General features: G+C 41.1%; 1 protein-coding gene across 3 annotated transcripts in view; it reads right to left on the minus strand.

The window, feature by feature from the left end:
• COP1 (COP1 E3 ubiquitin ligase) overlaps positions 1-22,185 on the minus strand; it is a 126,653-nt gene extending 104,468 nt beyond the window's left edge. Inside the window, exons 1-6 of one of the 3 annotated variants that reach the window (XM_068689963.1) lie at positions 21,591-22,185; positions 16,393-16,452; positions 14,724-14,821; positions 13,396-13,472; positions 10,399-10,518; positions 8,833-8,901 (exon numbers count right to left, since the gene is read on the minus strand). In XM_068689963.1, coding sequence (XP_068546064.1) covers positions 8,833-8,901; positions 10,399-10,518; positions 13,396-13,472; positions 14,724-14,821; positions 16,393-16,452; positions 21,591-21,958 — 792 coding nt within the window. In that variant the 5' untranslated portion in view covers positions 21,959-22,185. The remainder of the gene's footprint in view (positions 1-8,832; positions 8,902-10,398; positions 10,519-13,395; positions 13,473-14,723; positions 14,822-16,392; positions 16,453-21,590) is intronic. The other 2 variants (XM_068689962.1, XM_068689961.1) reach the window with 2 other exon arrangements.
• Positions 22,186-22,389: the final 204 nt, after the last annotated feature.

The raw sequence follows: 22,389 nt of genomic DNA on the forward strand, positions 1-22,389 counted from the left end.
ACCCACACATGCTATGCCCAGCCTTGAAAGACTCTAGCAGACTCACTTCTCTAGGTGGGAGCTCCAAGTCCAGGCCTACCCAGACCAATCCCAGCTCCAGTGTAAGCCTGGTAAGACACACAGCCCTAATGAAGAAATTGAGAACTGGAAGCCCAGCTGACTTGTCTCAACTCGCAATAAAAAGCTGCAGACAGCTAGCACTGTGGCATTTGACCAGAAGCTATTACCAAGTTGGCAAGCCCACTGAAAGCACACTGAACACAATACATTTTTTGAAGGCTTGACAAGTTTTTTGCTTTCAGAATTTATAAAGGAATATCAAATAGTCCAAACCCAAAATTATTAGTATTGCATTACATAGTACACTTAGTATGACATATTCCCAAGAACATTTGGCAAAATACTTCCAAAGATTTACTCCCTCAAGTGCTTAGGCCTGATTTTAAAATGACAGCCTTTTGTTTTTAAGCAAACAAACCCTATCAATAACATTCCCACTGTTGATCAGCATTGCTAATACTCACGTGTAACCCACTACTCTAATTTACCTTTTCAACATTAAGAACACCTGTCCTTGAAGACAGGAGAGGACTGCTGGGTCTACATCTGTTTCTAAGATGGCCGATTCTTCCGTGGAACAACATGAGATTGTACCTGTATTCTAATCCTTCTATTCTGAAGTTTTCAGTTCATACTTAATTTTAGTCACAGACAGCACAAGTTTAATGGTTTAAACCTAGACTGCCACAGATAATTTACAAACCACTACACCATAACAGATAATTCCATTTTCACTTGCAAAACCTACAGCAAGAATAGCAGGTGGTGCTATAGCTCCAAGATTAGTGGTAAAGCTAAGTGACACTCACACAGCATGGGTCCTGCCTGTACTCAGCTCTAGCAGTCAAATACCATTAGTCCCCCACTTTCATAAACTTCATTTAAAAATGAAGTTACAAAAACACACTGAGAAGTTCCAAAATTACAGCAAGGAAATCAGCTATTCTACAATGCCCTGGCTCACAGCCAAACGAGAAGACTGAAAAATAACTGATGGTGGTTGTCACCACATAAACAGGAGAACTTTTTATAGGCACCAGAGCAGAGGCATTTTATCAGCCAGCTTTTATTAAATATTGCAGAAAACCAAAAGTACCAGATTTGGAATGTAATTTACTGGTGCTAAAGTTTCCTTCTAGTTACATTGGGGCAGTTTGAACCTATCAAGCTTCACAGGTAAAGCCTAAAAATAGCAAGCCTAAAATAAGGCAAGTGCATTCACGGTTACTGTAGGAAGAGACTTCTCACCCCCATCAGCAAATGGGTTACTAATGCCCACACAGAGACCTTTTTTCTGGTAGGTCAACTTAAGTGTTTCATGGTTTTGCTTTAATCTATCAAAGTCCTTAAATCTGTTCATGTTCATTCTAATTAAACTCTGAATAAATAGACTGACTTATAAATTGCCAGCCATTGAGGAACATTTAGGGAAAGCTAGATAAATTATAGTCCTTGTAGTATATCCAGACTTATAGGCCCTTAATTTGATTTTCAATCTTGTTGGGTACCAAAAAAAAAAAAAAATAATCAAGCCAAGTCCTGTCCCAGTGACGAGCAGAATCATGCTTGTCAGGCTCTAGATTAAGTCAGCATAACACCTGGAATAAATGCTTAAATAAATGCTAAAATAGAAGCACATAGTATAAACTCTCCCCAGACACAGATGCTTTCCCAGAACTGAAAGGGTCAATGTGGACAAGCAGAAGGCTTCAGTTAAGCAGTTTTAACACACCTAGTTGTTTCCACATCACAGTGGATAAACTACAAGAAGTAGGTGTATAATGTTCTGGTCCCAGATTACACAAATGCATGTGTACAAAAGGAAAAGGATGATCTCAAAATAGGTTGTTCTTATAACCTCTGGAAAACAAGTTTCAGAACATGCAAGTCATGAACTAATGGCCTGGAAAAATAGGATGTCAAGGAGCTGCATGTCAGTTACAAAAAAACAAGCTAAAGGCACAACTCAGAGCTAGTCTCAGCAGAGCTACAAGGACAGACAAGCTCACACAGTGAACGAGCTGCACAGCTCTGCAGTGTGAGTACACAACTTGACTCCCACCCCACAACCAGTCATAAATGCTTCCAGTACAGGCAGAATATAGCCCCCTTCCAAGTGCAGACTCTTCAAAGGTTGCTGAAGAATTAAAGAATAAAAGCATGACTACTGGCAACATGCTTGCTTAAATAACCTAGCAGTAATAGGCCATTGCTTTCACTTTTTTCACCAAGGAAAGAAACTTAGGCTCAGCAGTTAGAAAAAAAAGGAGCTACCACAGCAGGGAACACAGGCTCTCGTAGCTTTCTTATTAGATAACCTTTTAGATCCAAACCCTTCAAGACCACCAAGCAGTCCCCGAGAACCCTCTGGTTTGTATATGTATCTAGACAGTTTCAGACTCAAGAGTTCCCTAAACACAACTCTCAGCCCTGGACTACGTGCATGAAGTGACATCATCTCAGTGCAGTTATACACAGATACAGCTCTCAACACCACCAAAACACTCCTGCCTTTGCATACTAGAATCTATGTTGGGAATACCAACTTGGGTTTACACAGCACTAGAGGCCAGGATATGGTCAGAACAGGATTTCAGTCAGCTATCTACTAAAGTGTAGCTGGGCACAGAGCTGTTTTCCATCCTTGTGCTTCCTGTTTTTCCTGGACTAAAGGCCCACGAGGCAGTGACTTCATTTGTTGTGTTTGTACAGCACAGACAAAAAGCAGTCCTGATTGGGTCTTCTTGTCCAGATTTAAGTACTTACAAGAAAAGCTGCCATTACATCGGAGTTGTTCACACTAAACCTGGCATATTTCTTAACTTTGTTCATTGTTCAGGATGCTACCATCTAGACCAGAGCTCAGCAGAATTTCCTAGTGTCAAGGAGATGGCCTGGAAAGAAACAGCCTCAAAAAATGCATGCGGGAAAGAGCCATACACCCTTGATCAACCATGTTTCAAACTCTAGAAAAGGTACAAGAATAGCAGAATTTATTTTCAATGGAAATACCGTGAAATTACTAATGCAACTTCCACCGAGCAGCTTAAATAGAATTTCAGGATTCATGTTTTTAGCAACAAGTCACATTATGTTCAGACACACACCCTCAATGCTCTGATCCAGAAGTTTCACCACCCTATGTACTATAGATCAAGACAAAAAAGAAAACTTCATCCAATGTTCTCTCTTTCTACTTCTTATCTTTCCATCAACTTGCCTTCTAACAAACTCGAGTGTAAACTTCAGTATTTTAACAGCTGAACCTCAGTTCAGACCCCCAGTTAAATCAGTTTCTTACCATAAAACTGAATACCTCAGCTGCATATCTACAATGAATTAGATTGATTTCTCTGAAAGCCAGCTGGAAATCTCATCCGTCTCAGGGTTTTCCTTCCATTATTGCTTCTAACAGAGCCTATTATAACATACAGGGCAAGTACAGCAAGGAAGTAATCTTCAGAGCTGGAAGAGATTTTAGCCTTTTAAATTAACTGCAAATTTTGACATCAAATTCCTTTTGCTATAAGCTTTGATGTTACAAAGTCTTTGCACAAGTGGAAAATGACGCAATGTTTTTTGGCATGAAGAATGCATGAGTCTGAATGTTGTTTTTGTTGGTCAAATGTGGTATCCAAGCCCTTTAGGCATATAGGCAGGCCATCCATAGCAGACTTGCCTGCAGGGAATATTTCTGTGGTCAATACTTCCTCCAAATGGCAACCATTTCTTCTTGAATGGGGACGAGGTAACAGAAGTTTGAAGACAGCATCCTTGTTGGATCAACGCACAGAATTCCTGCAAGCAGGAGGGTGGAGATACATGGCTGACCAAAAGTGTTTCATACTTTTAATTTCTACCCAGTTGCCCACTATAAATCCTCCAGTTTGGGTTGTGGGAGCAAGACTTTGAATGCTTACTAATATGGTCTGATAGAAGGGTATCACAAGAGAAGGAGTGGTAGGGCAAGAAAGAAAACTGTCTAAACATTTAGATTAATTCAGAATTTATTACATCCCAGCACAATGCCAGTTAGCTCCTAGGGTTAAGATGCCCCCTCTTTCTTTGGAAAGATCTCTCCACTGAAGAAAGAAAGGACAATCAACTAATATATACTGAAATTTTTATGGTAACCCCTAGCCTGCTGCTCATACATTAACTGCATCCTTGGCTTATCACTGCAGTCAGAACTCATGTCTCTAATTGAGCAGCTTAGAAATGCAAATAGATTTAAAATACCAGTTATTTAAGTGCAATGCAAGGGAAAGAGTACTATAGCTATAAATTCACCTCAGGAGTCCTGGAATGTAATCAAGACTATATGACAACATAAGAGCATAACAGATTTCTTGTTCTGTCACCTCCTCTTGCTTATTCATTAGTTCATCCATGTGTGTATGCACAGAACAATAAGATCTGACAGGTGAAGTGATTAACAAGCTAATGACATCCCTGGAGAATTCATGCTTGTAACTCCCTGCAATTATCCCACAAAAACTAATAACTCCTCTTATTTTTAGTATTTAACATGCTCATAATATGGAGTAAGTGGAGATGCTCGGGTAGATGTGTATCTGAGGCTGAAAACAGTGATGATGATTCTGAAACGCTGAGCAGGCACTCAGCACAGAAAACCTGAAAACACTGCAGGATTACTCCTCTGCCCCACGATATTTAAGAGCTGAAAACAGACCCCTTGTGTTAGCAGATATGAAAGAGGTCTTGTCACATTACTTCTCATGTCTAACAAACATTATTAGAAACAAAAAGCCCGTGAAGTGTAAAGATGAAGTGACAGATGTCAAAAGAAGGATGAATGCATCTAGGGGATATCACCTGCACATTGCTGAACTTGATTTGTGATACCAATCATTAAGCTAATTATCTTCCTTCAGTAAGCAAATGTTCTACTTCACAGAAACACGTAACAGACTCTCCATTAAGTAGATATGCTAAAAATGTTTTAGGACAAATTATACGTAACACATAAGCATACATATGCACAGGTACGTATGTGTGGTGGTGTCTTGCTTTATGTTGTAAGACTAAAATCATGACAAGGCAATTAGTAAAAAGTCTCCTTAAATAATGAAAATAGAACTGAGCAGAGTTGTGTTACCTGGTATTATCAGCTTTCTTACAAAGGGTTCAAGATGAAAACATGATCATTTAAAAGTATTTCAAGTTTAACTTTCATTAAGTATTTATGCAACACAACTAAGCTAACAGCATTAAAATTCTAGCATTAAAATATAAATTTAAAGATGTCACAGGTTAGTGCATTTTGTTTCTTATTACTATTTTGAAAGGAAACCAAGTCAAGTATGTTGTTATTAAACTTGACCTTCTAGCGTCCTTGGATCTTTGATTTCAACAGAAGAGAATGCTGGATGAAAAAAATGGGAAGCGTGCATTCAATTAACTATGCACACATATGGAAAGGCATGCAGCCACGCTCCATTTGCCTTTGAGACAACCAACTATTGTGGATGATCAATACATTCCTTCCCTCCAAAACATATTCTGTTGAAAAAGTATTTTCAAGCTTTAGCCATTTGTTTTCAATCTTTTACAAAGTCATTTTTTTTTTCCCCATCAGTATTGCCAGGAATTTGTTTTTTGCCATATTGCCATAGGTCAGAAAGAAAACAAGATATAACCTTAAAAGAAAAAGGACTTGCAAATACCTTTGTGCAAAATACATGCAGTAAATTTCAACTTGAAAGATCAATGTTTTGGAAAGTTATGAGCACATCAAAACAGGATTTCTAATGGAAACTTCTGCAGGTGCTAAACCTCACATTTATCTTCTAGAGAAATGATGAAAGCGCAAGGAAGAGGCATTTGTCAAAAGACTTTACTACAGCAATATTCTGAATTCTTAAGTATAAGTCTATAGAGTTTTCTTCTAGATATAAACAGCCCACCAATATGCTCAGAAGTCACCATTTCTGGGAGACGGGAGGGAAAAAACTTCTTAGTGAAGTAAGCAAGGAGGGTTACAGGTGGTTAATTTTATGCTCTGCACGTGTTATGAAACAGTAAGCAAGTACACTAACCCTGGGGTAATAACTGTATTAGCAAACACTGTACCTAGTCTCTACATAAGAAACTGGAGTCTGGTAAGTAAAACCTGTTAATAAAATCATGCAATAAATAATATTCAAAGAGGCACACCAGAAAACAAAGTTAACAAGGAAATTGTACATTTCTTTAAACATTTAAGACAGATTTGAAACAGGCACTCTCAACCTACACAAAAGCAACTTTCCTTTTTAAAAAAAAAAAAAAAGGAAAAAACCCATGGTACACCTATAGCTTACTGAGTGAAATTCCAATTGCTCTGTGGTCATCTTTACTAGAACCACGATTGAATTAGTAAAAAAAAAAAAAAAAAAAAAAAAAAAAAAGACTAGTGATCATTCACATTGCCTCCACAAAATAAAGCCTGCTGACGTGACTCTTAGCTATGGTGAATACCTTGCAGAAGCATTCCAAGGTCCTTGCATGCTGAGTTCCATCTTTACTTCTTAAAAAGTCACCTTCTACAGCATCAGAATACATACATATCCCCGATAACCTTCCTCTGCTTTACTTCATTAAGATCATCCAAAGCCCTCTTCGGAACTAGCACCTCAGGTTTCCGCAGACATCTCCATGCAGGTTACACCCAGATACACCTGCACCACAGGCATAAGCCATGTCCTTGCCCCAAACAGTAGTTCTACTATCCAAATAAAAATGTGTTTGTTTGTTTTCTTTTTTCTAGAAAGTAGTATGTATAACAAACTCTGCTGCCTACAGGGAGGAGCTTAGGATTTCCTGTAGCAGAAGTACCAGCTGGATTAATTTAATCTAGCAGTACAGCTGGAGTCTTGATCACTGAATACACATTCTGATATCTTCCTAAAACTATCTTATTGACTGCTCTGCATTTTCCACACTTCTATCCATTGTTTCTTATCAACCAAAAAGAAAGATTGCTAGTACAAGTCTGACAAGGCTTCATTTCCTTTAAGAAGAATGGCAAGGCTAGATGCTAACACTACGGCAAGCTCTGAACTGACAGGCCAGCACAGAGGTCTTTTGAGATGTGACAGTCTGCATTTCACGTTGGGATACAAAGGGCAGGGGGGGATACAGGGTTAAAGAAATTACACTAGAAGAAATCTCAATACCAGAGGGAACACAAGCAGGGACAAAGGATTTGAGGTAGATCCTCTGTCCCAATAAGCTTCAGGATGTTCCCAAGGCCAATTCTTAGCCTTAAAAATGATGGGGTCCCCATCCATTACTGCTAAAGGCAATGGTACACACAGATAATAGAAAAGGTTCCCCAGGTGCTGAACACAGTCAGTGGAAGAACACCACACATATTAAAAAAAAGTGAAGCTATGCAGTTTCCCTTCATCCATCCCACTCAACACATGACCTAAGGCAGGCATCAATAGCACTTCCTTCTGCAAGACTTGTTGCAACTCAGTTTCAGCTGCAGGAGAGCAAAGCCAAGCCATCATTGTTTTTTATTCTTGGTATTGCCCCCAAACGCCTTGCACTTGAACCATTACTCAAAAAAAGGATGCCCCAGCTGTGTATGAGCCTCCTGCCACACCAGCTTCACAGTTCACCTCCCAAACAAACATGGTTCTTGTGACATTTGGGAAATCTCTCAACAGTCCTTCAAGCTGCATCAAGTTTTCACAGAAGGTATTTAATGAGCACACATGGACAATGGCCAGAGCCTGCATTAGTTCTACCACAAAGATTATTCAAGTTTCTTAAACTCACTGGATAATCCTAAACATTATGAATAGGAGAAAAATGAAAGTAGATATTCTGAAGATTGAGGGGTGTCATAAAGTAACTTCATACCACTTTTTAAAAAAAACAAAAAAAAAAAAAAACAGATGCAGAGACGCCTCAGTGGTTTCAAACAGTGCTCCTGCCTTTGCTTTTTAACCAAAACCAACAGCAATATAAATTTTCTTTTTAACCTTGAAGGCTTAAACAAATAGTCTACTTCATGCTTTGGGATGACTCTGCAACCAGACCCTCAAACCATTCCGAAAAAGGTTTCTCATGCACACTGCCTTTACATGGTTCAAGTTTGCAGCACTTTGCATTCACACTGTTGGGTCTGATGTTCCGCATCAAAGAACAGTGCCTCCTGAAAGCTTTTCCTTTTGTGGTTTTCACCATCATTTCTCTAGGTTTCTAGGATATTTCTGGTACAAGGGTTTATGCTATTTGTATGACAGTTATAAATGAGAAGTCCCAAACCATGAAAGACAATATATTTGATTACAGAACCCTCTCTAATTCCTTGGGAGGCTCATTTTGAGACAAATAAGGAAGAGCACAGACTATTTGCTCTTTTGTGGCACAGCATTAGTCATGGCATTTGATACGCTAAAAAGAAAAAAAAAAAAAGAGACAGACCAGTTTCATTCCTTCTCAGGCTTTCAACTTTTCCATCACAGAAAATATCTTGTTTCAAGAATTTGGTAAAGCATGTGGGAAGAAGAGAACTATAGGATAGAGATTCCAAATTGAATTTACATCAGTGTGAGACAAAAAGGCAAGAGATTAAAAACGGAAGGCGTCACACAAACAGATTAATTTCCCTTGAATCCCATATATCATCTGCATGAGACTTCCCCAAACAGGCCTTTTTCTTTAAAGAGATAATGTCAGGCTAACACATCACTTAAACAAAAGCAAAATGACAGAAGGCCACAAACACCTCACCAGCTGAAAAACAAAGCAAGTTACCTCTCGTTTATTTCTTCTGGCAACTTTAAGAAATTCCATGAGAATCTGCAATTGGGCAGCATGGGACTCCTGTAACACAGTAAATAAGAGTGTTTCTCGTAATATCTATCCAACAGTTACACAAACATCCATTTTATACACAGAAATTCATGCTTTGCATAAAAACAGCTTTCAGAGACAAGGAAAGGAAAATAGGTTAATGCAGTTTTAAGAACAGTAGTTATCCTTTGCCTCACAGGTGTTAAAGTTTTGTTTGGATCACAACTTTTTACATGAAGGCAGAAATCCTTGTAGCAGTTCTTGTTTGTGTGTTTCTGAAGATTTACTAATAAGAGGAAATGCTTTTGTCTACTGCACCTGAAATTGCTTTTGGAATACAGATTCTTTGAAGACTAATCTTCTGTCCTAGAAGATCATTAGTGTCCACTTCTGTGACTTTCGTACTTCAGTATGCTACTTCTATATAAAAAACACTGCCTGCCAAAACTAACATTTGAGATTATGTAAAGGGATGACTGCTGAAGACTTGGTGAATGGAAGACAAAAATTACTGGTGAAATTGAAAATATCCATTTCCAATCTTTCCACAACAGGTCATTTGCCTCAACAAGTGGTTTAATATTTTCACCTAAATTAGCCCAAAACTTATCAGAGCAAGAGAAGAGGTGCATAACAGGAAAAAAAAATTGTATTTTAGCATTAATATAGCCCTAATCCTATCCCAGCATTCTACAGCTTCATTTCACCACCTACAGAAATACCTGCCACTAGAGGACTGTGAACATACACTCAAAAAGGTTCATGATATTATCGCATACAAACCATTAAAGGCAGAGGGGACAGGAAAAGTAGAGAGATCAGGAGGCAAGAAAACTATTTTTCACGAGATATTCTTATTCTTCCTCCCCAGCCCTTTGACTATAATTAAAAAGTGAAGCAAGTAGAAATAAAATGTTTAGCATTCTTAAAGTGTCAAGCTGAGTTTGTCTTTTTTTTTTTTTTAGGACTTACTATCCTTAAAAGATACTTCTGCTTAGAAGCACCTATACACTAGATCTTGTTTCTTTGTTTCACATTTGTCACAAGTGTGAAACAGCCTTGAGTACAAAGTGTTTTTACTCTGATGTTATGAACTTTACTCACACTTCATTTTCACTGAACCACAATGAAAGAGTTATGTACAAGCCCCCCCCACAAGACAGTAACATAATTTTGCTCAAAGTCAATAAAAGTTTTCCAGTTAGCCTGTGGTTCTAACAGGAGGAGAGTAAGTAAACATTAATTCTGCAAGAACAAATAAGATAAGCAGTTTCTAATACAACTTTTCCTCACCTGTTTTAAAACATCATTGAAATTCTACTCCAACTGCACTTGGCCAAATTTATAATTCAGTTGAATTTAGAAGGTCTGGTTCTTTAGCTTTGCCTAAGCCACATTGCCTAAGTCTTCAAACTGACTTAATATGAGACATCTGAACTTTCACTACAATTTTTCTTTAAGAGGACAGCGACGTAAAAAGAAAAAGCTATTAACTTTCATTTAAAAAGGACACAAGAGATTTCTTACTGCTTCCAACTGCTTCTTTTTTTGCACCAGCAGCTCCAGCATCAGGTTGACATTAGCCAAGTCAAGATTGTCTTGATCAGTTCCCAACAAATCTTGAATTATCTGCCACCTATGGCCATTCTAGAAAGATGAGAGACATCGGAGAGACATTAAGTTCAAGACACCCATGGCTATATCCAGCAACAGATATTAAAGGCAAAAATGCAATATTTCATCCCTTTGTAAAAACCTCAAAGCATTTTTCAGGAATCACAATTCCCAACCCTCCCACATGTACAGGCCATAGCTCTTCTGTCCTACTGCTCAGTGTAACTGCTTATCTTGTTCGGAAGATATTTTGAGAACCTGTACTTTATGAGAGCACAGCTACTGCTAGGAAGAGATTATTACAGAGCCACAATTTTATCCGATTTGTGCCCTAGTTTCTAAGAACATATTTCTAGGGAGAGAAACAGTGTTGTTTATTGAAACTCAGTTCAGTTACATCCATCTGAAATATTGTTAAGTGGCAATACCTTTTAATTTTTTAACCAAGTAATAGGTAAAGCCTTCATACTACATTTAAATGGAAGAAAGTAGTATTGGTTTCTTTAATTCCCACCTCCCACACTATTTCTATTAAGAGTATTTTCATAGGAAATGAAAGAGCAAGAAAGAAGATGAAACTAATCAAGGTGATCTTTTCATTCAACCTGTTAGAACTGAAAAGTACTCCTTGGAGAACAGGCTCATTCTCCCTTCTTTACAAGTTGTTTGCCCTTCTCGTTGTCAGTAAAGTTAACAAAAAAATATCTTTTAGAACAGGAAAGGCTGAATAATACGTTAACGCTAGGCATAGTGCTGCATTAGGAAACCTCAGGATGTGGTTGGAAGGTCTTTAGGCCTTCAAAAAAAAAAAAGAAAAAAAAGCTGGATCAAAAAACCCTGTCCTCTAAAGCTATGACACTAAATCAAGATATTTAGGTTTCCAAGCAACTAGAAATGCCACCCAATCTAAAGCACAAAATTTCTAAGAGGCTATAACCTATTTGTATTGACGAGATTAAGACAAAGAATGTAACATTCATACAGAGCATTTCTTTTTACACAACACTTAGAACTTGTGGAAGCCACAGACAAAAAGCACAGCACAATTTCAACCTAGAACAACTAGAAAAAAATAGGTAACTTTAAATGAAATCAACATGCTATATAAGACAAATTTTAAGTAGTACAACTTAACTTTCAGGGCATCATTTCATTTTCATAAGAATGAAATGAGAGAATAAGCATCAGATTTATGAAAAAGGAACATTTCTCTTTTTATTTGGGAGATGGACTGCCCCACAAGGAGTGTGTTTTGGACATAAATACAGAATTAAAAGTTAAATGTGTTGAAGACTATTTTAAAAGGAAAATAAGAGGCAAAATATTAACCTTGGAAAAAAAAATTCTTCCAGAAATGGAAAGCAATTGGAATACTGTTTACATGTTTGTCAGGGTCAATAGGCAAGGTTGAAGAGAAAGATGTCTGAATAAATTGAGAAATGGATAGGAAAAGACTCAAATATCTATAACAGCTCAGATTCTAGAATTACATTTGCAGTACAGACAAGACTGCTATATATTTGTTTGATATATGGTATAAATCTTGCCCTAGCCATCACTGAAGGGACTAAAATACAATCTTTACTGACTAGTGCTATTATTTTATTAATCTGCACTATTCAGAAAGCTTCAGAGATGCCGTAACGTGATTTCTTAATTAATGAGACATATCCTTTGCCAAGAAATGGTGCTTAACACAGGATTCATTTGCTGTAACATGTCTTTAATAATTTCACTTAACATCAAAAGTAGTACAAGAGGAGAGCATGCATATTAAGGAGCTCATACAGCAGCAAAGCTGCTCTTTTTAGAAGATGTTGGTATTTTTATTTGTTGCCAAGAGATAGACCCAACTTTTTGGAATAATTCACTGTAGATTTCCATCTGATGGCAGTTATCTAACTTAGATGCATCTACTGGCACAGTTTTTAAAGGTGCTTTCTGTGAAAGTGGAACCAAATTCCAAGAAGTTATTGTACATGCCTTCAGGTTAGCTGCGTGCATTTTAAATGAGATATTAAATCCTTTATATTTTATCTTGAATATAGAACTGACTGCAAGTAAATGAATGAATCTTTGAAGACTGCTCTTTTCTAAAGCATAAAACTACTGAAAGCATAGTTTTCTGCAATGCAGTCCTTAAACTAATAACACTTCAATAGAGCTGTACTTTTTAAACTGAGAAAAACAGGGGCTCTGATTTTCAGTATTACCTTGCATCCTTATTTATGACTTATACAGAAGCCAAGGAAGGAAACCAGACATAGTAAGACAATTATTATGCAAGTTTCCTGGTTAATGTCATATACCCTTTTTGATCTTAATGTACAGGAGCATCCACTGCTGCAGTACAGGGTTTCCCTCAACCAGGAATGCAGCTCAGGCTAATTCGCACTCTGATTCCGTGACATGAACAAAGTTTAGAAGAGAACCAGGCAGTTTTTTCTGGGATGAGAGCCAGAACACCACTACTCCAAACACATCCTTCTCCCTCTTGTGGTTGGTATTATCCTTCCATTTCTCTGTAGAACGTAACTTCTCACACATGATCACACAAGCGTGTAGCACTTATGATCATTTATTAGTCTTATTGTAGCTGTAATTTCCAGCACTGAATGAAGATTATTACCTTTAAACAAACGTGCTTCTAAGGGTAGTTTCCCAGGTTATATTCAAGATATTACATAACATTTAGTTACACTAACACAGCTTGCTTTTACCTGTAAAACGGCTGGCAGGAAGAAGTGGAATTATCAAGGTTGAAGGAATACAGTGCCACCGATATCGGTATTACTACCCCATAAAGCAAATTCATGCAATAGCTCAACAATACAATTTATTCGAAATTAAGCCACATAATAACAATTGCTGTATAAAACCATTAAATAAAGTAAGAAAGTTGGAACATACGGTGCTACTCACTGAATGGTCCAGTTTGAATCTTTTCTCCTCAGATCTCTGTTTTTGTTTAAGAATCAGTTCATTGACTGAAAAAAAAAAAGACGTAAAACGAGATTGGTTTTGAGCTCCCAAAATAAGCATGTAAAATCCACCTCTTTTTTTTAATTATAAATTCTACAGTAAGTTTACTAGCAGTTAAAACAGTAGGACATTTTGTCCATTTTTCTCTAACCAATTTCTTCTTTGGACAATTTGTTAAGGATAGAGATTTAAAAAAAAAATCAGTAAACATAATGCCTACACATTCCTAAAATTGCTTCATTTATTTATTTTTAAGTACCATGGTTTTCCAGCTTTAAGGCAGATGTACATCTAAGAGGAGTATGAAGGAAATAAAACATTAACAGACTTACTACAGGCCGAGAACAAGTGCAGCCAAATAGAACAACTTGCTTCTTTAAATCACTACATTCTTTGCTTCAGTTATTTTTGCTACAGTTTTATTTCACTCCAGCTTAGCAAACACTGTAAAGAGACCAAGATAGGCTCAGCCCTTTACATGTATACCTCTTTTTTTTTTTTATACATCCTCCAAGACTTGCCTCAGCACCATCTTCTGCACAACATGCTTGGGTCTAAATCAGGATGACTGTTTCTGAAGCATTCATTGGCTACCATAGCTTTTAATCTATTATTAAACAGATATCCCAGCACATGAAATCAAGATTTAGTTTAATTTCAGTATTTCACACTCCAATGCATTTTCTTTGATGTTTTCTCCTCATAACCCACTATTTAACTATTTCCAGTGAAGATAATTTTCCTTCTTTGCTTATGCAGTGATTAATTAGGATTGCATATGTGTATAAATATTTTATGTAATTTACACACACACATACCACTTGGACCACACCGTAGTCACCAAAGCAGTACCGTAAGTAATTCAGCCTCCCCCTTTCAGTGTTCATACTTTGAAAACAGCACAAGTTCTTGATTATTAAACAGACAATGCAGGAAAACAAAAGTAGAGATCCAAATCTCAAGTCGCCAGAAAACATTTTCATTTTGCTTTTTATAGCATACATAAAGCAGCAAGTCAGTCTCCCTGCTGTAACTCAGCATACATAAAACTGCTAGACAAAATGGAGTGTAACAACTTATACTACTAACCACCTTTTTTTTTTATAAAAAAAAAAAAAAAAAGCAGTTGACCAAAGGAGTGATGCTTGGCCTTCATTTTCAATATATGCAAGCAGGTTATTTATAGGATGAATTTACAAGTACATGCCTTCCATCACAACAAAGATGTTTCTTACAAAAACAAGCCTGGAGCTCACCTAAGAAGTTGGGATAAAGATGATCTATGTTGTCCACAACGTAGTTACATTTGGGACATCTGTTATTGTCTTCCAAGCTCTGGTGAATACATTTATAGCTGTTTAAAAAACAAGATAAAGTACGTAAACATAAAGAAAAAAACATAAGTACAAAGGAAATAGCATCAACCTTAGATAATGTGTACTTGACTTGCACTGCTAGCTAACAGCTGTGTTGTCGAGATCTTACAGTGGAGTCAAAGCATTCCAATATTGACTAGGAGCATGCTACAGCAAAAAAAAATGAAGTTTCTTGGCAAGGATTACAAAAAGGTATTTAAGTACTTTACTCCTTTATTTCACTGAGGATTATGGCAACTTGCATACTTCAGTTATGCTTGAATCTTGAATTTGTGCCCTGCTTCCACACGCAGAGCTAGCAGACAGTGTTATTCAGGAGCAACTTTTCCAGGTTAGCCAAATAGTTTGCAAGTGACACTGAAAACTACTGTGCGCTTCACGTAATCAAGCACTGACAAAGTATCTTCACCAGGGTCTCACATTTCCCCTCTGCCTCTCAGCAGCTATTAATACAAGTCACTCCAGAGTCACTGTTGAGCTCTTAGCTATCTGAGGGACAGAGTAACTCCAAAGATGCACTTTAACATTAAATTTAAGCACCTCGCTCCCTATGAACCAAGCTTGATGTCAATTTCAAAAGGTATCAGACAACATTGCTCTGTTCTTCCTAAATAAAGGTATTTGAATGCCTCTTATCTTGGACTTTTTCAAAACTGTTACAGATCACCAGGTTAAAATATTACATATAGGGCATAAAATCAGATGTTATCTTACCCGTATACATATAGAGGTCAAAACATTCTGAAAGTTAACTGAATCTGTTGCTCAAGGTGTTTTATGCTACTAAAATATTACTTCTTGAAAAGGCGGGAGATTTGTTTCTGTTTAACAGACACCATAACAGCATGGAATGCAGCAAACATTAAAGCCTCATGGTTCAACATTTATTCCAACCCCTAGTTGAGATCTGGAGGAGCAGATAACTGTACACCTGCCCCAGAGGGTTCTTGTATGTTTCCATGAAACATTCTTGCTCCTTGTGACAACCAGAGATAACATACTGAAACAATGTGAACCTTGAACCTATTTGATACAACAGCTTCCTAGTAAACATTTTGCAAAGAGAAAAAGATCAATGGGGAGAAGAAAGAAACAAGCCTAAAGCACCTTCTCTGAAGTTTAATAGAATCACCCTAGACAACCTGGAAGCCACTTCAAACCGTATGGTCTTGCATGAAGGAAGAGAGGACCTCCCCAACACCAACACTGGCTCCTGTGACCTCTGTAACAGCAGGACCCACTGCTTCAGGTGGTAACAGAAAGCTTCCATTTCACAAGAAAATGAGCTGACAAACTGCTCTGACTCTGAGCACAGAATGCTACCAACAGCTTATGACCATTTTATTGCATTACAGAGGAAATCATGGTGGCACAAAGTTTGGGTTTTAACACTTCGTAGACTTCATTTTAGTTTAACTGGTAACCACCTTTTAAATTTTGATTTCGATTTCTTCAGCGCAGGGACAGAAAACAGAAGTAGCAGAAAACTCAAGGAAAAGGTTTCACAATGATGTCAGGTCACCAGCACCGCGTGATACAGAGATCTTACCAGAAGCTGTGTCCGCATTTCGTCATGTATGCTTCTTCAATCATATCAAAACAGATGGGGCTGAAAACAAAAATCAAAGACATCTTTTTAAGTTTCAAAAAAACAAAAAAGAAAAGTATTAATTCAAAGCAGCTACCCAATCACTCGTAGGTAATCTTTTCTGTTTGTAAAACAGAAGAGGACAAAAAAAGTGCAACAGCAGCTAGGCAGAATAAAGATCAAAAGGGCAATCGAGGGCTCTTTGGCCTTAGAACAATCCTGCAGTTTGCTACAACTGGAAACCAGGTGAGCCTTCACTGGTGAGGCTTTCAACAGCTGCAAACTACCCAAAGCCAGAGTACCTCTGACAAGCAAAGGACCTCCTAGCTATCTGTACTAAATCTCAAACTGATCATAAACATTTGTTTTTATTGTGAACAGACACAAGGTGTTTATAAGCGATGCCAAAATCACTTTATTCTCCCATTTTTCAGCCAACAGCCATTCATAACCAACTGCCTTCATAACTGCCAAGGACCATGCAGGGAGCTGACGGGAGAAGGACGTGCAACTGTTACAGGACTGCTAACAGCTTTTGCAGAGCATCCATCTTCTCCAAAGTTCAGTTCAAAACACCTGACCTCAGACCACACCACTGGCTGAGCAGGTGCGATTTCACCTCCATTTCTCCCCCTCTAGGCTGAAAGGCCCATCACCAACACTCCTGAGAAGTCACTCCCACATCTCATTGCTCTTTTCAGAGAATAGAAATTTGTGAGACCCCGTTAGGCATTTAAACATGAGAAGAAGACACCTCTACAGGCTTTAAAAATAGTATTTGGAGATGAAGTTGCAGCCTCTGCCGATTCGATGCCCATCAGAGTGACCAAACTGGGCATCACAGATGGCTCAAAGAGTTTGCCCACCCTGGGCCACAAAACAGGTTGTCTTTAACATCCCAGCACATCAGCTACATACACATGACTTAGAAGCAAACAAATCAAACCAGAACATTATTCTTTGAACCAACCAAGCCACTGCACACCCATTGTTCCCCAGAAGAAGCCACAAAAATAATTAACAACCACCTGCCCCTCTCTTCCCCAGCAGGTCCTTTTCTGCAAAAAAGATGTGTGAACATCTGAGGCTGGTTTCTCCCCACTGGTGACAGAGCTAAACTTCTCTGCTTTCTTCTAATCGTGCCACATAACACAGCCCCACTCCCCACAAATGCTAAGAACTGCTGCTTCCTACAGGGTCGGGTGTGTTTTCTCCAGTACACCCCTGCATTTCTTGCGGGCAGTGCACTAGGGACCAAGACTACCATGCTGTTCTGGCTGCAGTCGGATGTGGCAAATCAGAGCTAAACAAGGAAGATGTCCTCCTGACACCACAGCTACTCCAGACCCCCATTTCCAAACATATTCTTCTCCATACCAGCTTGACTGGAGAAGTGACAGAGTTGAAACAGCTGAGAAAAAACGATCAGAGCCCACAGAAACAGCCATTCAGCACAGGGTCATTCAACAGAGCCTGAAGTTTCCATTAAGAACAGTTTCACTCCAAAACGCTGACTGATTTACAAATGGAAACAAGACTGATGTCTCAATACTTATCAAAGCCAAGCTGGCTGTTACACGAGAGTTGCTGTGTGCCATTTGTTTTCATGGAGTCTAGAGAGGGAAGGTTAAGAACAGATTAAAGGCCAGAGGCAGGAACTTGAGCCATACTGCGGCTTGCAGCATGTGCCAAAGCTGAGCAGCACAGGTATGGCAAAATCAAGGCTCCTATGCATGAGGTAGCTCTTATTCTCTACTTGAGAGCCTTAAGCAGCAGTGCCACGTAAAAAGATGCAAAGTACTTCAGCAGCCATAGATTTCAATGTTCCTTACCAGATACCAATACCTTATTTACTCAACAGTTCCTTGTCCAGCACTTTCTAAACTGCAAAGGCTTATCAGGTATTTTCTTTCCCCATGGTTGAGACATCAGGGCAGATATCAAACTTTTTTTAACCAACTACTTATCTCTGCATTTTGCCAGCTCTTTTCAGAGTACTTCAAGTGCTGCTGTCAACCTCAGCTACCTGAACACCTGGTGAAAACAGTCACTATAAAATTCAAGCACATTTCATACTTCCTTCTGTCCCACGCCAAACAGGACCTGCTTACAGCTTCTCCCTCCTGTTCTGTTCTTCCTGGGTCTGAGAAGAAAGCAGGACTGACTCCAGGCTCTGTCATTTGCTCAGAGTGTGACCAGTTAAAGAGCACTGCCATTACTATCTGATCAGTACAAAGCTATAACACAAGAACAGATTATGGAGTTATCGTTGTTTCAGATTATAGAACTGTCATAAACAGCTGTTTAGGGTAACACTTCAGTTTGTGACCTCCAGTCAGTTTGAAGCACTCCTTATTAAAGGAACTTACCAGATCACAAACATACTCAGTCCATGCCTGGCATCACCATTAATGGGTAAATACCTAAGAAAAGACTCACAAGTCTACCTCTAAGTGTAGCAAACAGTGCTTCCTACAGCCAGGTAAGTTGGCTGTACCTCTCCAGGTCTGTATGCCACATACTCTTTTCCACATGTTTGTATTTATGAAAGAGCTCAGAAACAAGCATTGATATGAAACAGCCTCTGAAAAGTCAGCCTGCAGTATGATCCCCTCCATCTGGGAAGCAAAGCAGAGAGTAACTGGTTTTAGAAAGGTTTAGTGAACCATTAATTGGGAGGGTTAAGGTAAGGCTTGGGAAAACCGTAGGCAATTACACTGCTGGAGAGAAGGAAATCCTCCAATTAGAGGATTCCCTTTCAGACAGACACTCTCCAGGCAACTGCAGAAAGGCCTGGCTGCAGAAGCAGCACAAAGTCTGCCTTCAAATCCACAGCGTGCACAAAGAGGCACAAAAAGTTTCCCTCACCACCACGCAGTTGGCAAGTCAGACACACACACTTTCCTGGTGGGGCATGCCACACTTCCAGGAAGGTGCTGCGTACCACAAACAGCACCCATGTACAAACTCCTGACGTACACTTGCTGGGCTGGGTTGTGAAACGTTCAGCAAGCTATGCCAACGTTTGGGTTAAAGCCTCAGCCTCACAGTGCTGAGAGGGCATCTTTGGATGACAGGCAGGCAGGTTGCGCACACTGTTTACAGTATTTCCACACGCACCTGCACACACGCAACTCACCCAAACTTCTCTTTTCTTTCCCAACTTCAGCCTGGTACAGGCAGGACCTACCACTGACTTTACAGCTGCGGCTAGCAGGAACTTACGGCCCACGTGCAGAAAAATCGTCAAATGCTCCCCTCCCTGCAGCTGGCAGTGGCTTGACAGCACCCTTATGGAAAAATGGCACACAGAAAGCTTCTGCCTCTCAGGCTGGGACAGCCAAAGCTTGCTTAAATCAATTATTTAAGCCCTCACATATGCACCCGTCTTACTGGACATTGCTCAAAACTCTAAAGTCGCCAGCTGAACTTTTATTTCTGTGCTACATAACTGTATTGCTACCTCAAAAAAAGATAAGTACTATAATTTGAATCTACTGTTAATATAAACAAGAACAAGCCCTACAGCCCACAGAAACACACGGCAGTGAGGAACCCAGGTAAGTTAACTATAATTATCACTTGCTCTTAAAGGTTCTGACCTGCACTTAAATACACCCAGCATGGCTCTCCTGTAAATACCAAGAGGGGGACAGGAATAGACATTTTGCCTTGATTACTGCTCAGCTGATTTTTCCTTCTCACTTAGTTCAGCCAGCAGTACTCCTGGATGAGGAGAAAACAACTCATTATGCACTCTCCTTGAAGCACTTACCTGTACAAAAAACAGTAAGAAACCCTGCTTTTTGAACCAATGCAAAATATTTCAACTGTCCCTTTCCCAAGGGAAACTTACTTTGTTTCCCTTCCCTCCAAACACATTCATGTCTACAACAGACAACAAACACAGAGCAAAAGATAACTCTAAAGGGATAGGGAGTGATGGCTGCAGACCAGCCCTGCTGAAGCATTACAGCAGTGGGAAGGAAGAAGCAAGAACACTCACAACCAGAAAACCCGTGAGCAGCAGCAAGGCAGGCATCTCCCAAAACAAGTGCCCCTAAATGCACCTAACATGGCCTGGCACTCAGAGCAGGACCCCAGCTGATCAGGGACGTGCGCTCACCCCCAACTCTGCTGCAGAGCAAACCACTACCCACAGGGAGAAGTAACTATCAGAAATTGCTCCTTATTACTAGCCAGTAGTTGCTGGTTTTCCTGCCACTAACTTTTCAGCAGCTTCAGGTTCTCACTTTAGTAGCAGGGATATTTCCTATCTACCCTGCCAGATCGCTTACAAAGCTATAGGATCGGGTCTGCAGGATTTTGCTACGATGCCTGTCCTGCAGAGATGCCAAACATCTGACCCTCACCTGGAAGTCAGCACAGCCAGACAAGGCCACCCTGCCAGCTGCGGTCCGTTCCTTTTCCTCCTGTTTTATGGGTTCCTTCAGATGCACAACTTTCCTCTAACCCATGCTTGTCTCCAGTATCTCATCATCACAGTTCGCCTCTCAGCTGTGAACACTTACCCCAACTTTCTGTTCTCACATTTTAGTACATCCAGCCAGCTATAAAAGCCAAACCTACTCCTTATGTTTGAAGATTTGAAAGCCATTAGCAATAGGGCCCTCTTTAAAACCCAGCATTACCAGCTAGTTCTCAACGCAGAGCCTGTGGCGAGCCTCGCTCCCCAACACCTGCCAAAGGGGCACTTCCAGTCAAGACCTGCAGTTTGGGCTGAACATTAGAAGGACAACACATGAAGGGACTCCAGACAAACCTTCATCTCATCATCGCAGATTCTTCCTACCCACCTGGTTTTAGCTGCGAGGCTGACACGAGCATACCGTTATGTCACGCCAGCTGACCATCCCCAGCAGAACCCACGAGGGTTTCGCTGGCTGTGTCAGGACCAGCAGCCACGAGCCTCACACCTCCCCTGGAGGGGCACGAACCCCAAACTGGGCAGCAGCAGCCCTGTGCTCACCTCCAGAAGGGCCACCTCGCCTCGGGGCCCTCCTGGGGGCGGCCTGGCTGTGCTGGGAGGCAGGGCGAGCCCTTCCAGTGGGCACAGCCCAGCCGGGTGCCCGCGGGGCCGCCCCTCCTATCGCCGCCCGCCCCGCGCTGTCGCGATACGCCCCCCCCACCCCTCTCACCACACGAAATCGTTGCTCTTGTCCTCGTAGGAGTTGATGAGCCCGTTGCAGAGCGGGGTGAGCAGCGGCCTCTTCCTGCTGCTGCCGCCGCTCGCCGAGGAGCCTCCCCCCCCCCCACCTCCTCCTCCTCCTCCTCCTCCTCCCGCTCCGGGCCGCGCCGCCGCCGCCAGCCGGGCCAGCCCCGCGCCCGCCGCCACCGCCGCGCCCGAGCCCGACACGGCGGCCGCCACCAGCACAGGCCGCGGCGCCGAGCCGCCCGAGGAGGACGAGCCGGGAGCCATGGCCGCGGCCGAGGAGGAGGAGGAGGAGGAGGAGGAGGAGGCGGCGGGCGGCGCGGCGGGGTGCGGCGGCGGGCGGCTGCCCGACATGCCGAGGCCGGGCCGGGCGGAGCGGGGCCGAGCGCGGCGGCGGCCGCCTCAGCGCATCGCCGGGCGAGCGGGCGGCGCCAGCGGAGCGATAAAGTTGGTTCAAAAAATATTTTAAAAAAATTAAAAAGAAAAAAAAAAAAACAGCACCCCCAAACCAAACGCGCCCGCCCGAGCGCCCCCGGCCCGGCGCTGGTTCAAGCTTTATTGACAGGCGGACACACGGCGCCGCGCATGCGCCGCCCGCGGCGGGGCGGGCTCCGGCTGCCCTCAGGGCGGAGCGGGCCCGGGGCTGGCGGCGGAGCCTCCCCGCGGAGCCGCCCCGCGCTCGGCGCTGCCCCCAGGCGGTGCCTGCGGAGCCCTCCGGGGAGCCGGGACGGGCCGCGGGGTGCTGGGTGCTGGGGCCGTCCCGCCGTGGAGGCGGGCGGGTGGGG

This window comes from Anas acuta, chromosome 8 (assembly GCF_963932015.1).
Source record: "Anas acuta chromosome 8, bAnaAcu1.1, whole genome shotgun sequence".
NCBI lineage: Eukaryota > Metazoa > Chordata > Aves > Anseriformes > Anatidae > Anas > Anas acuta.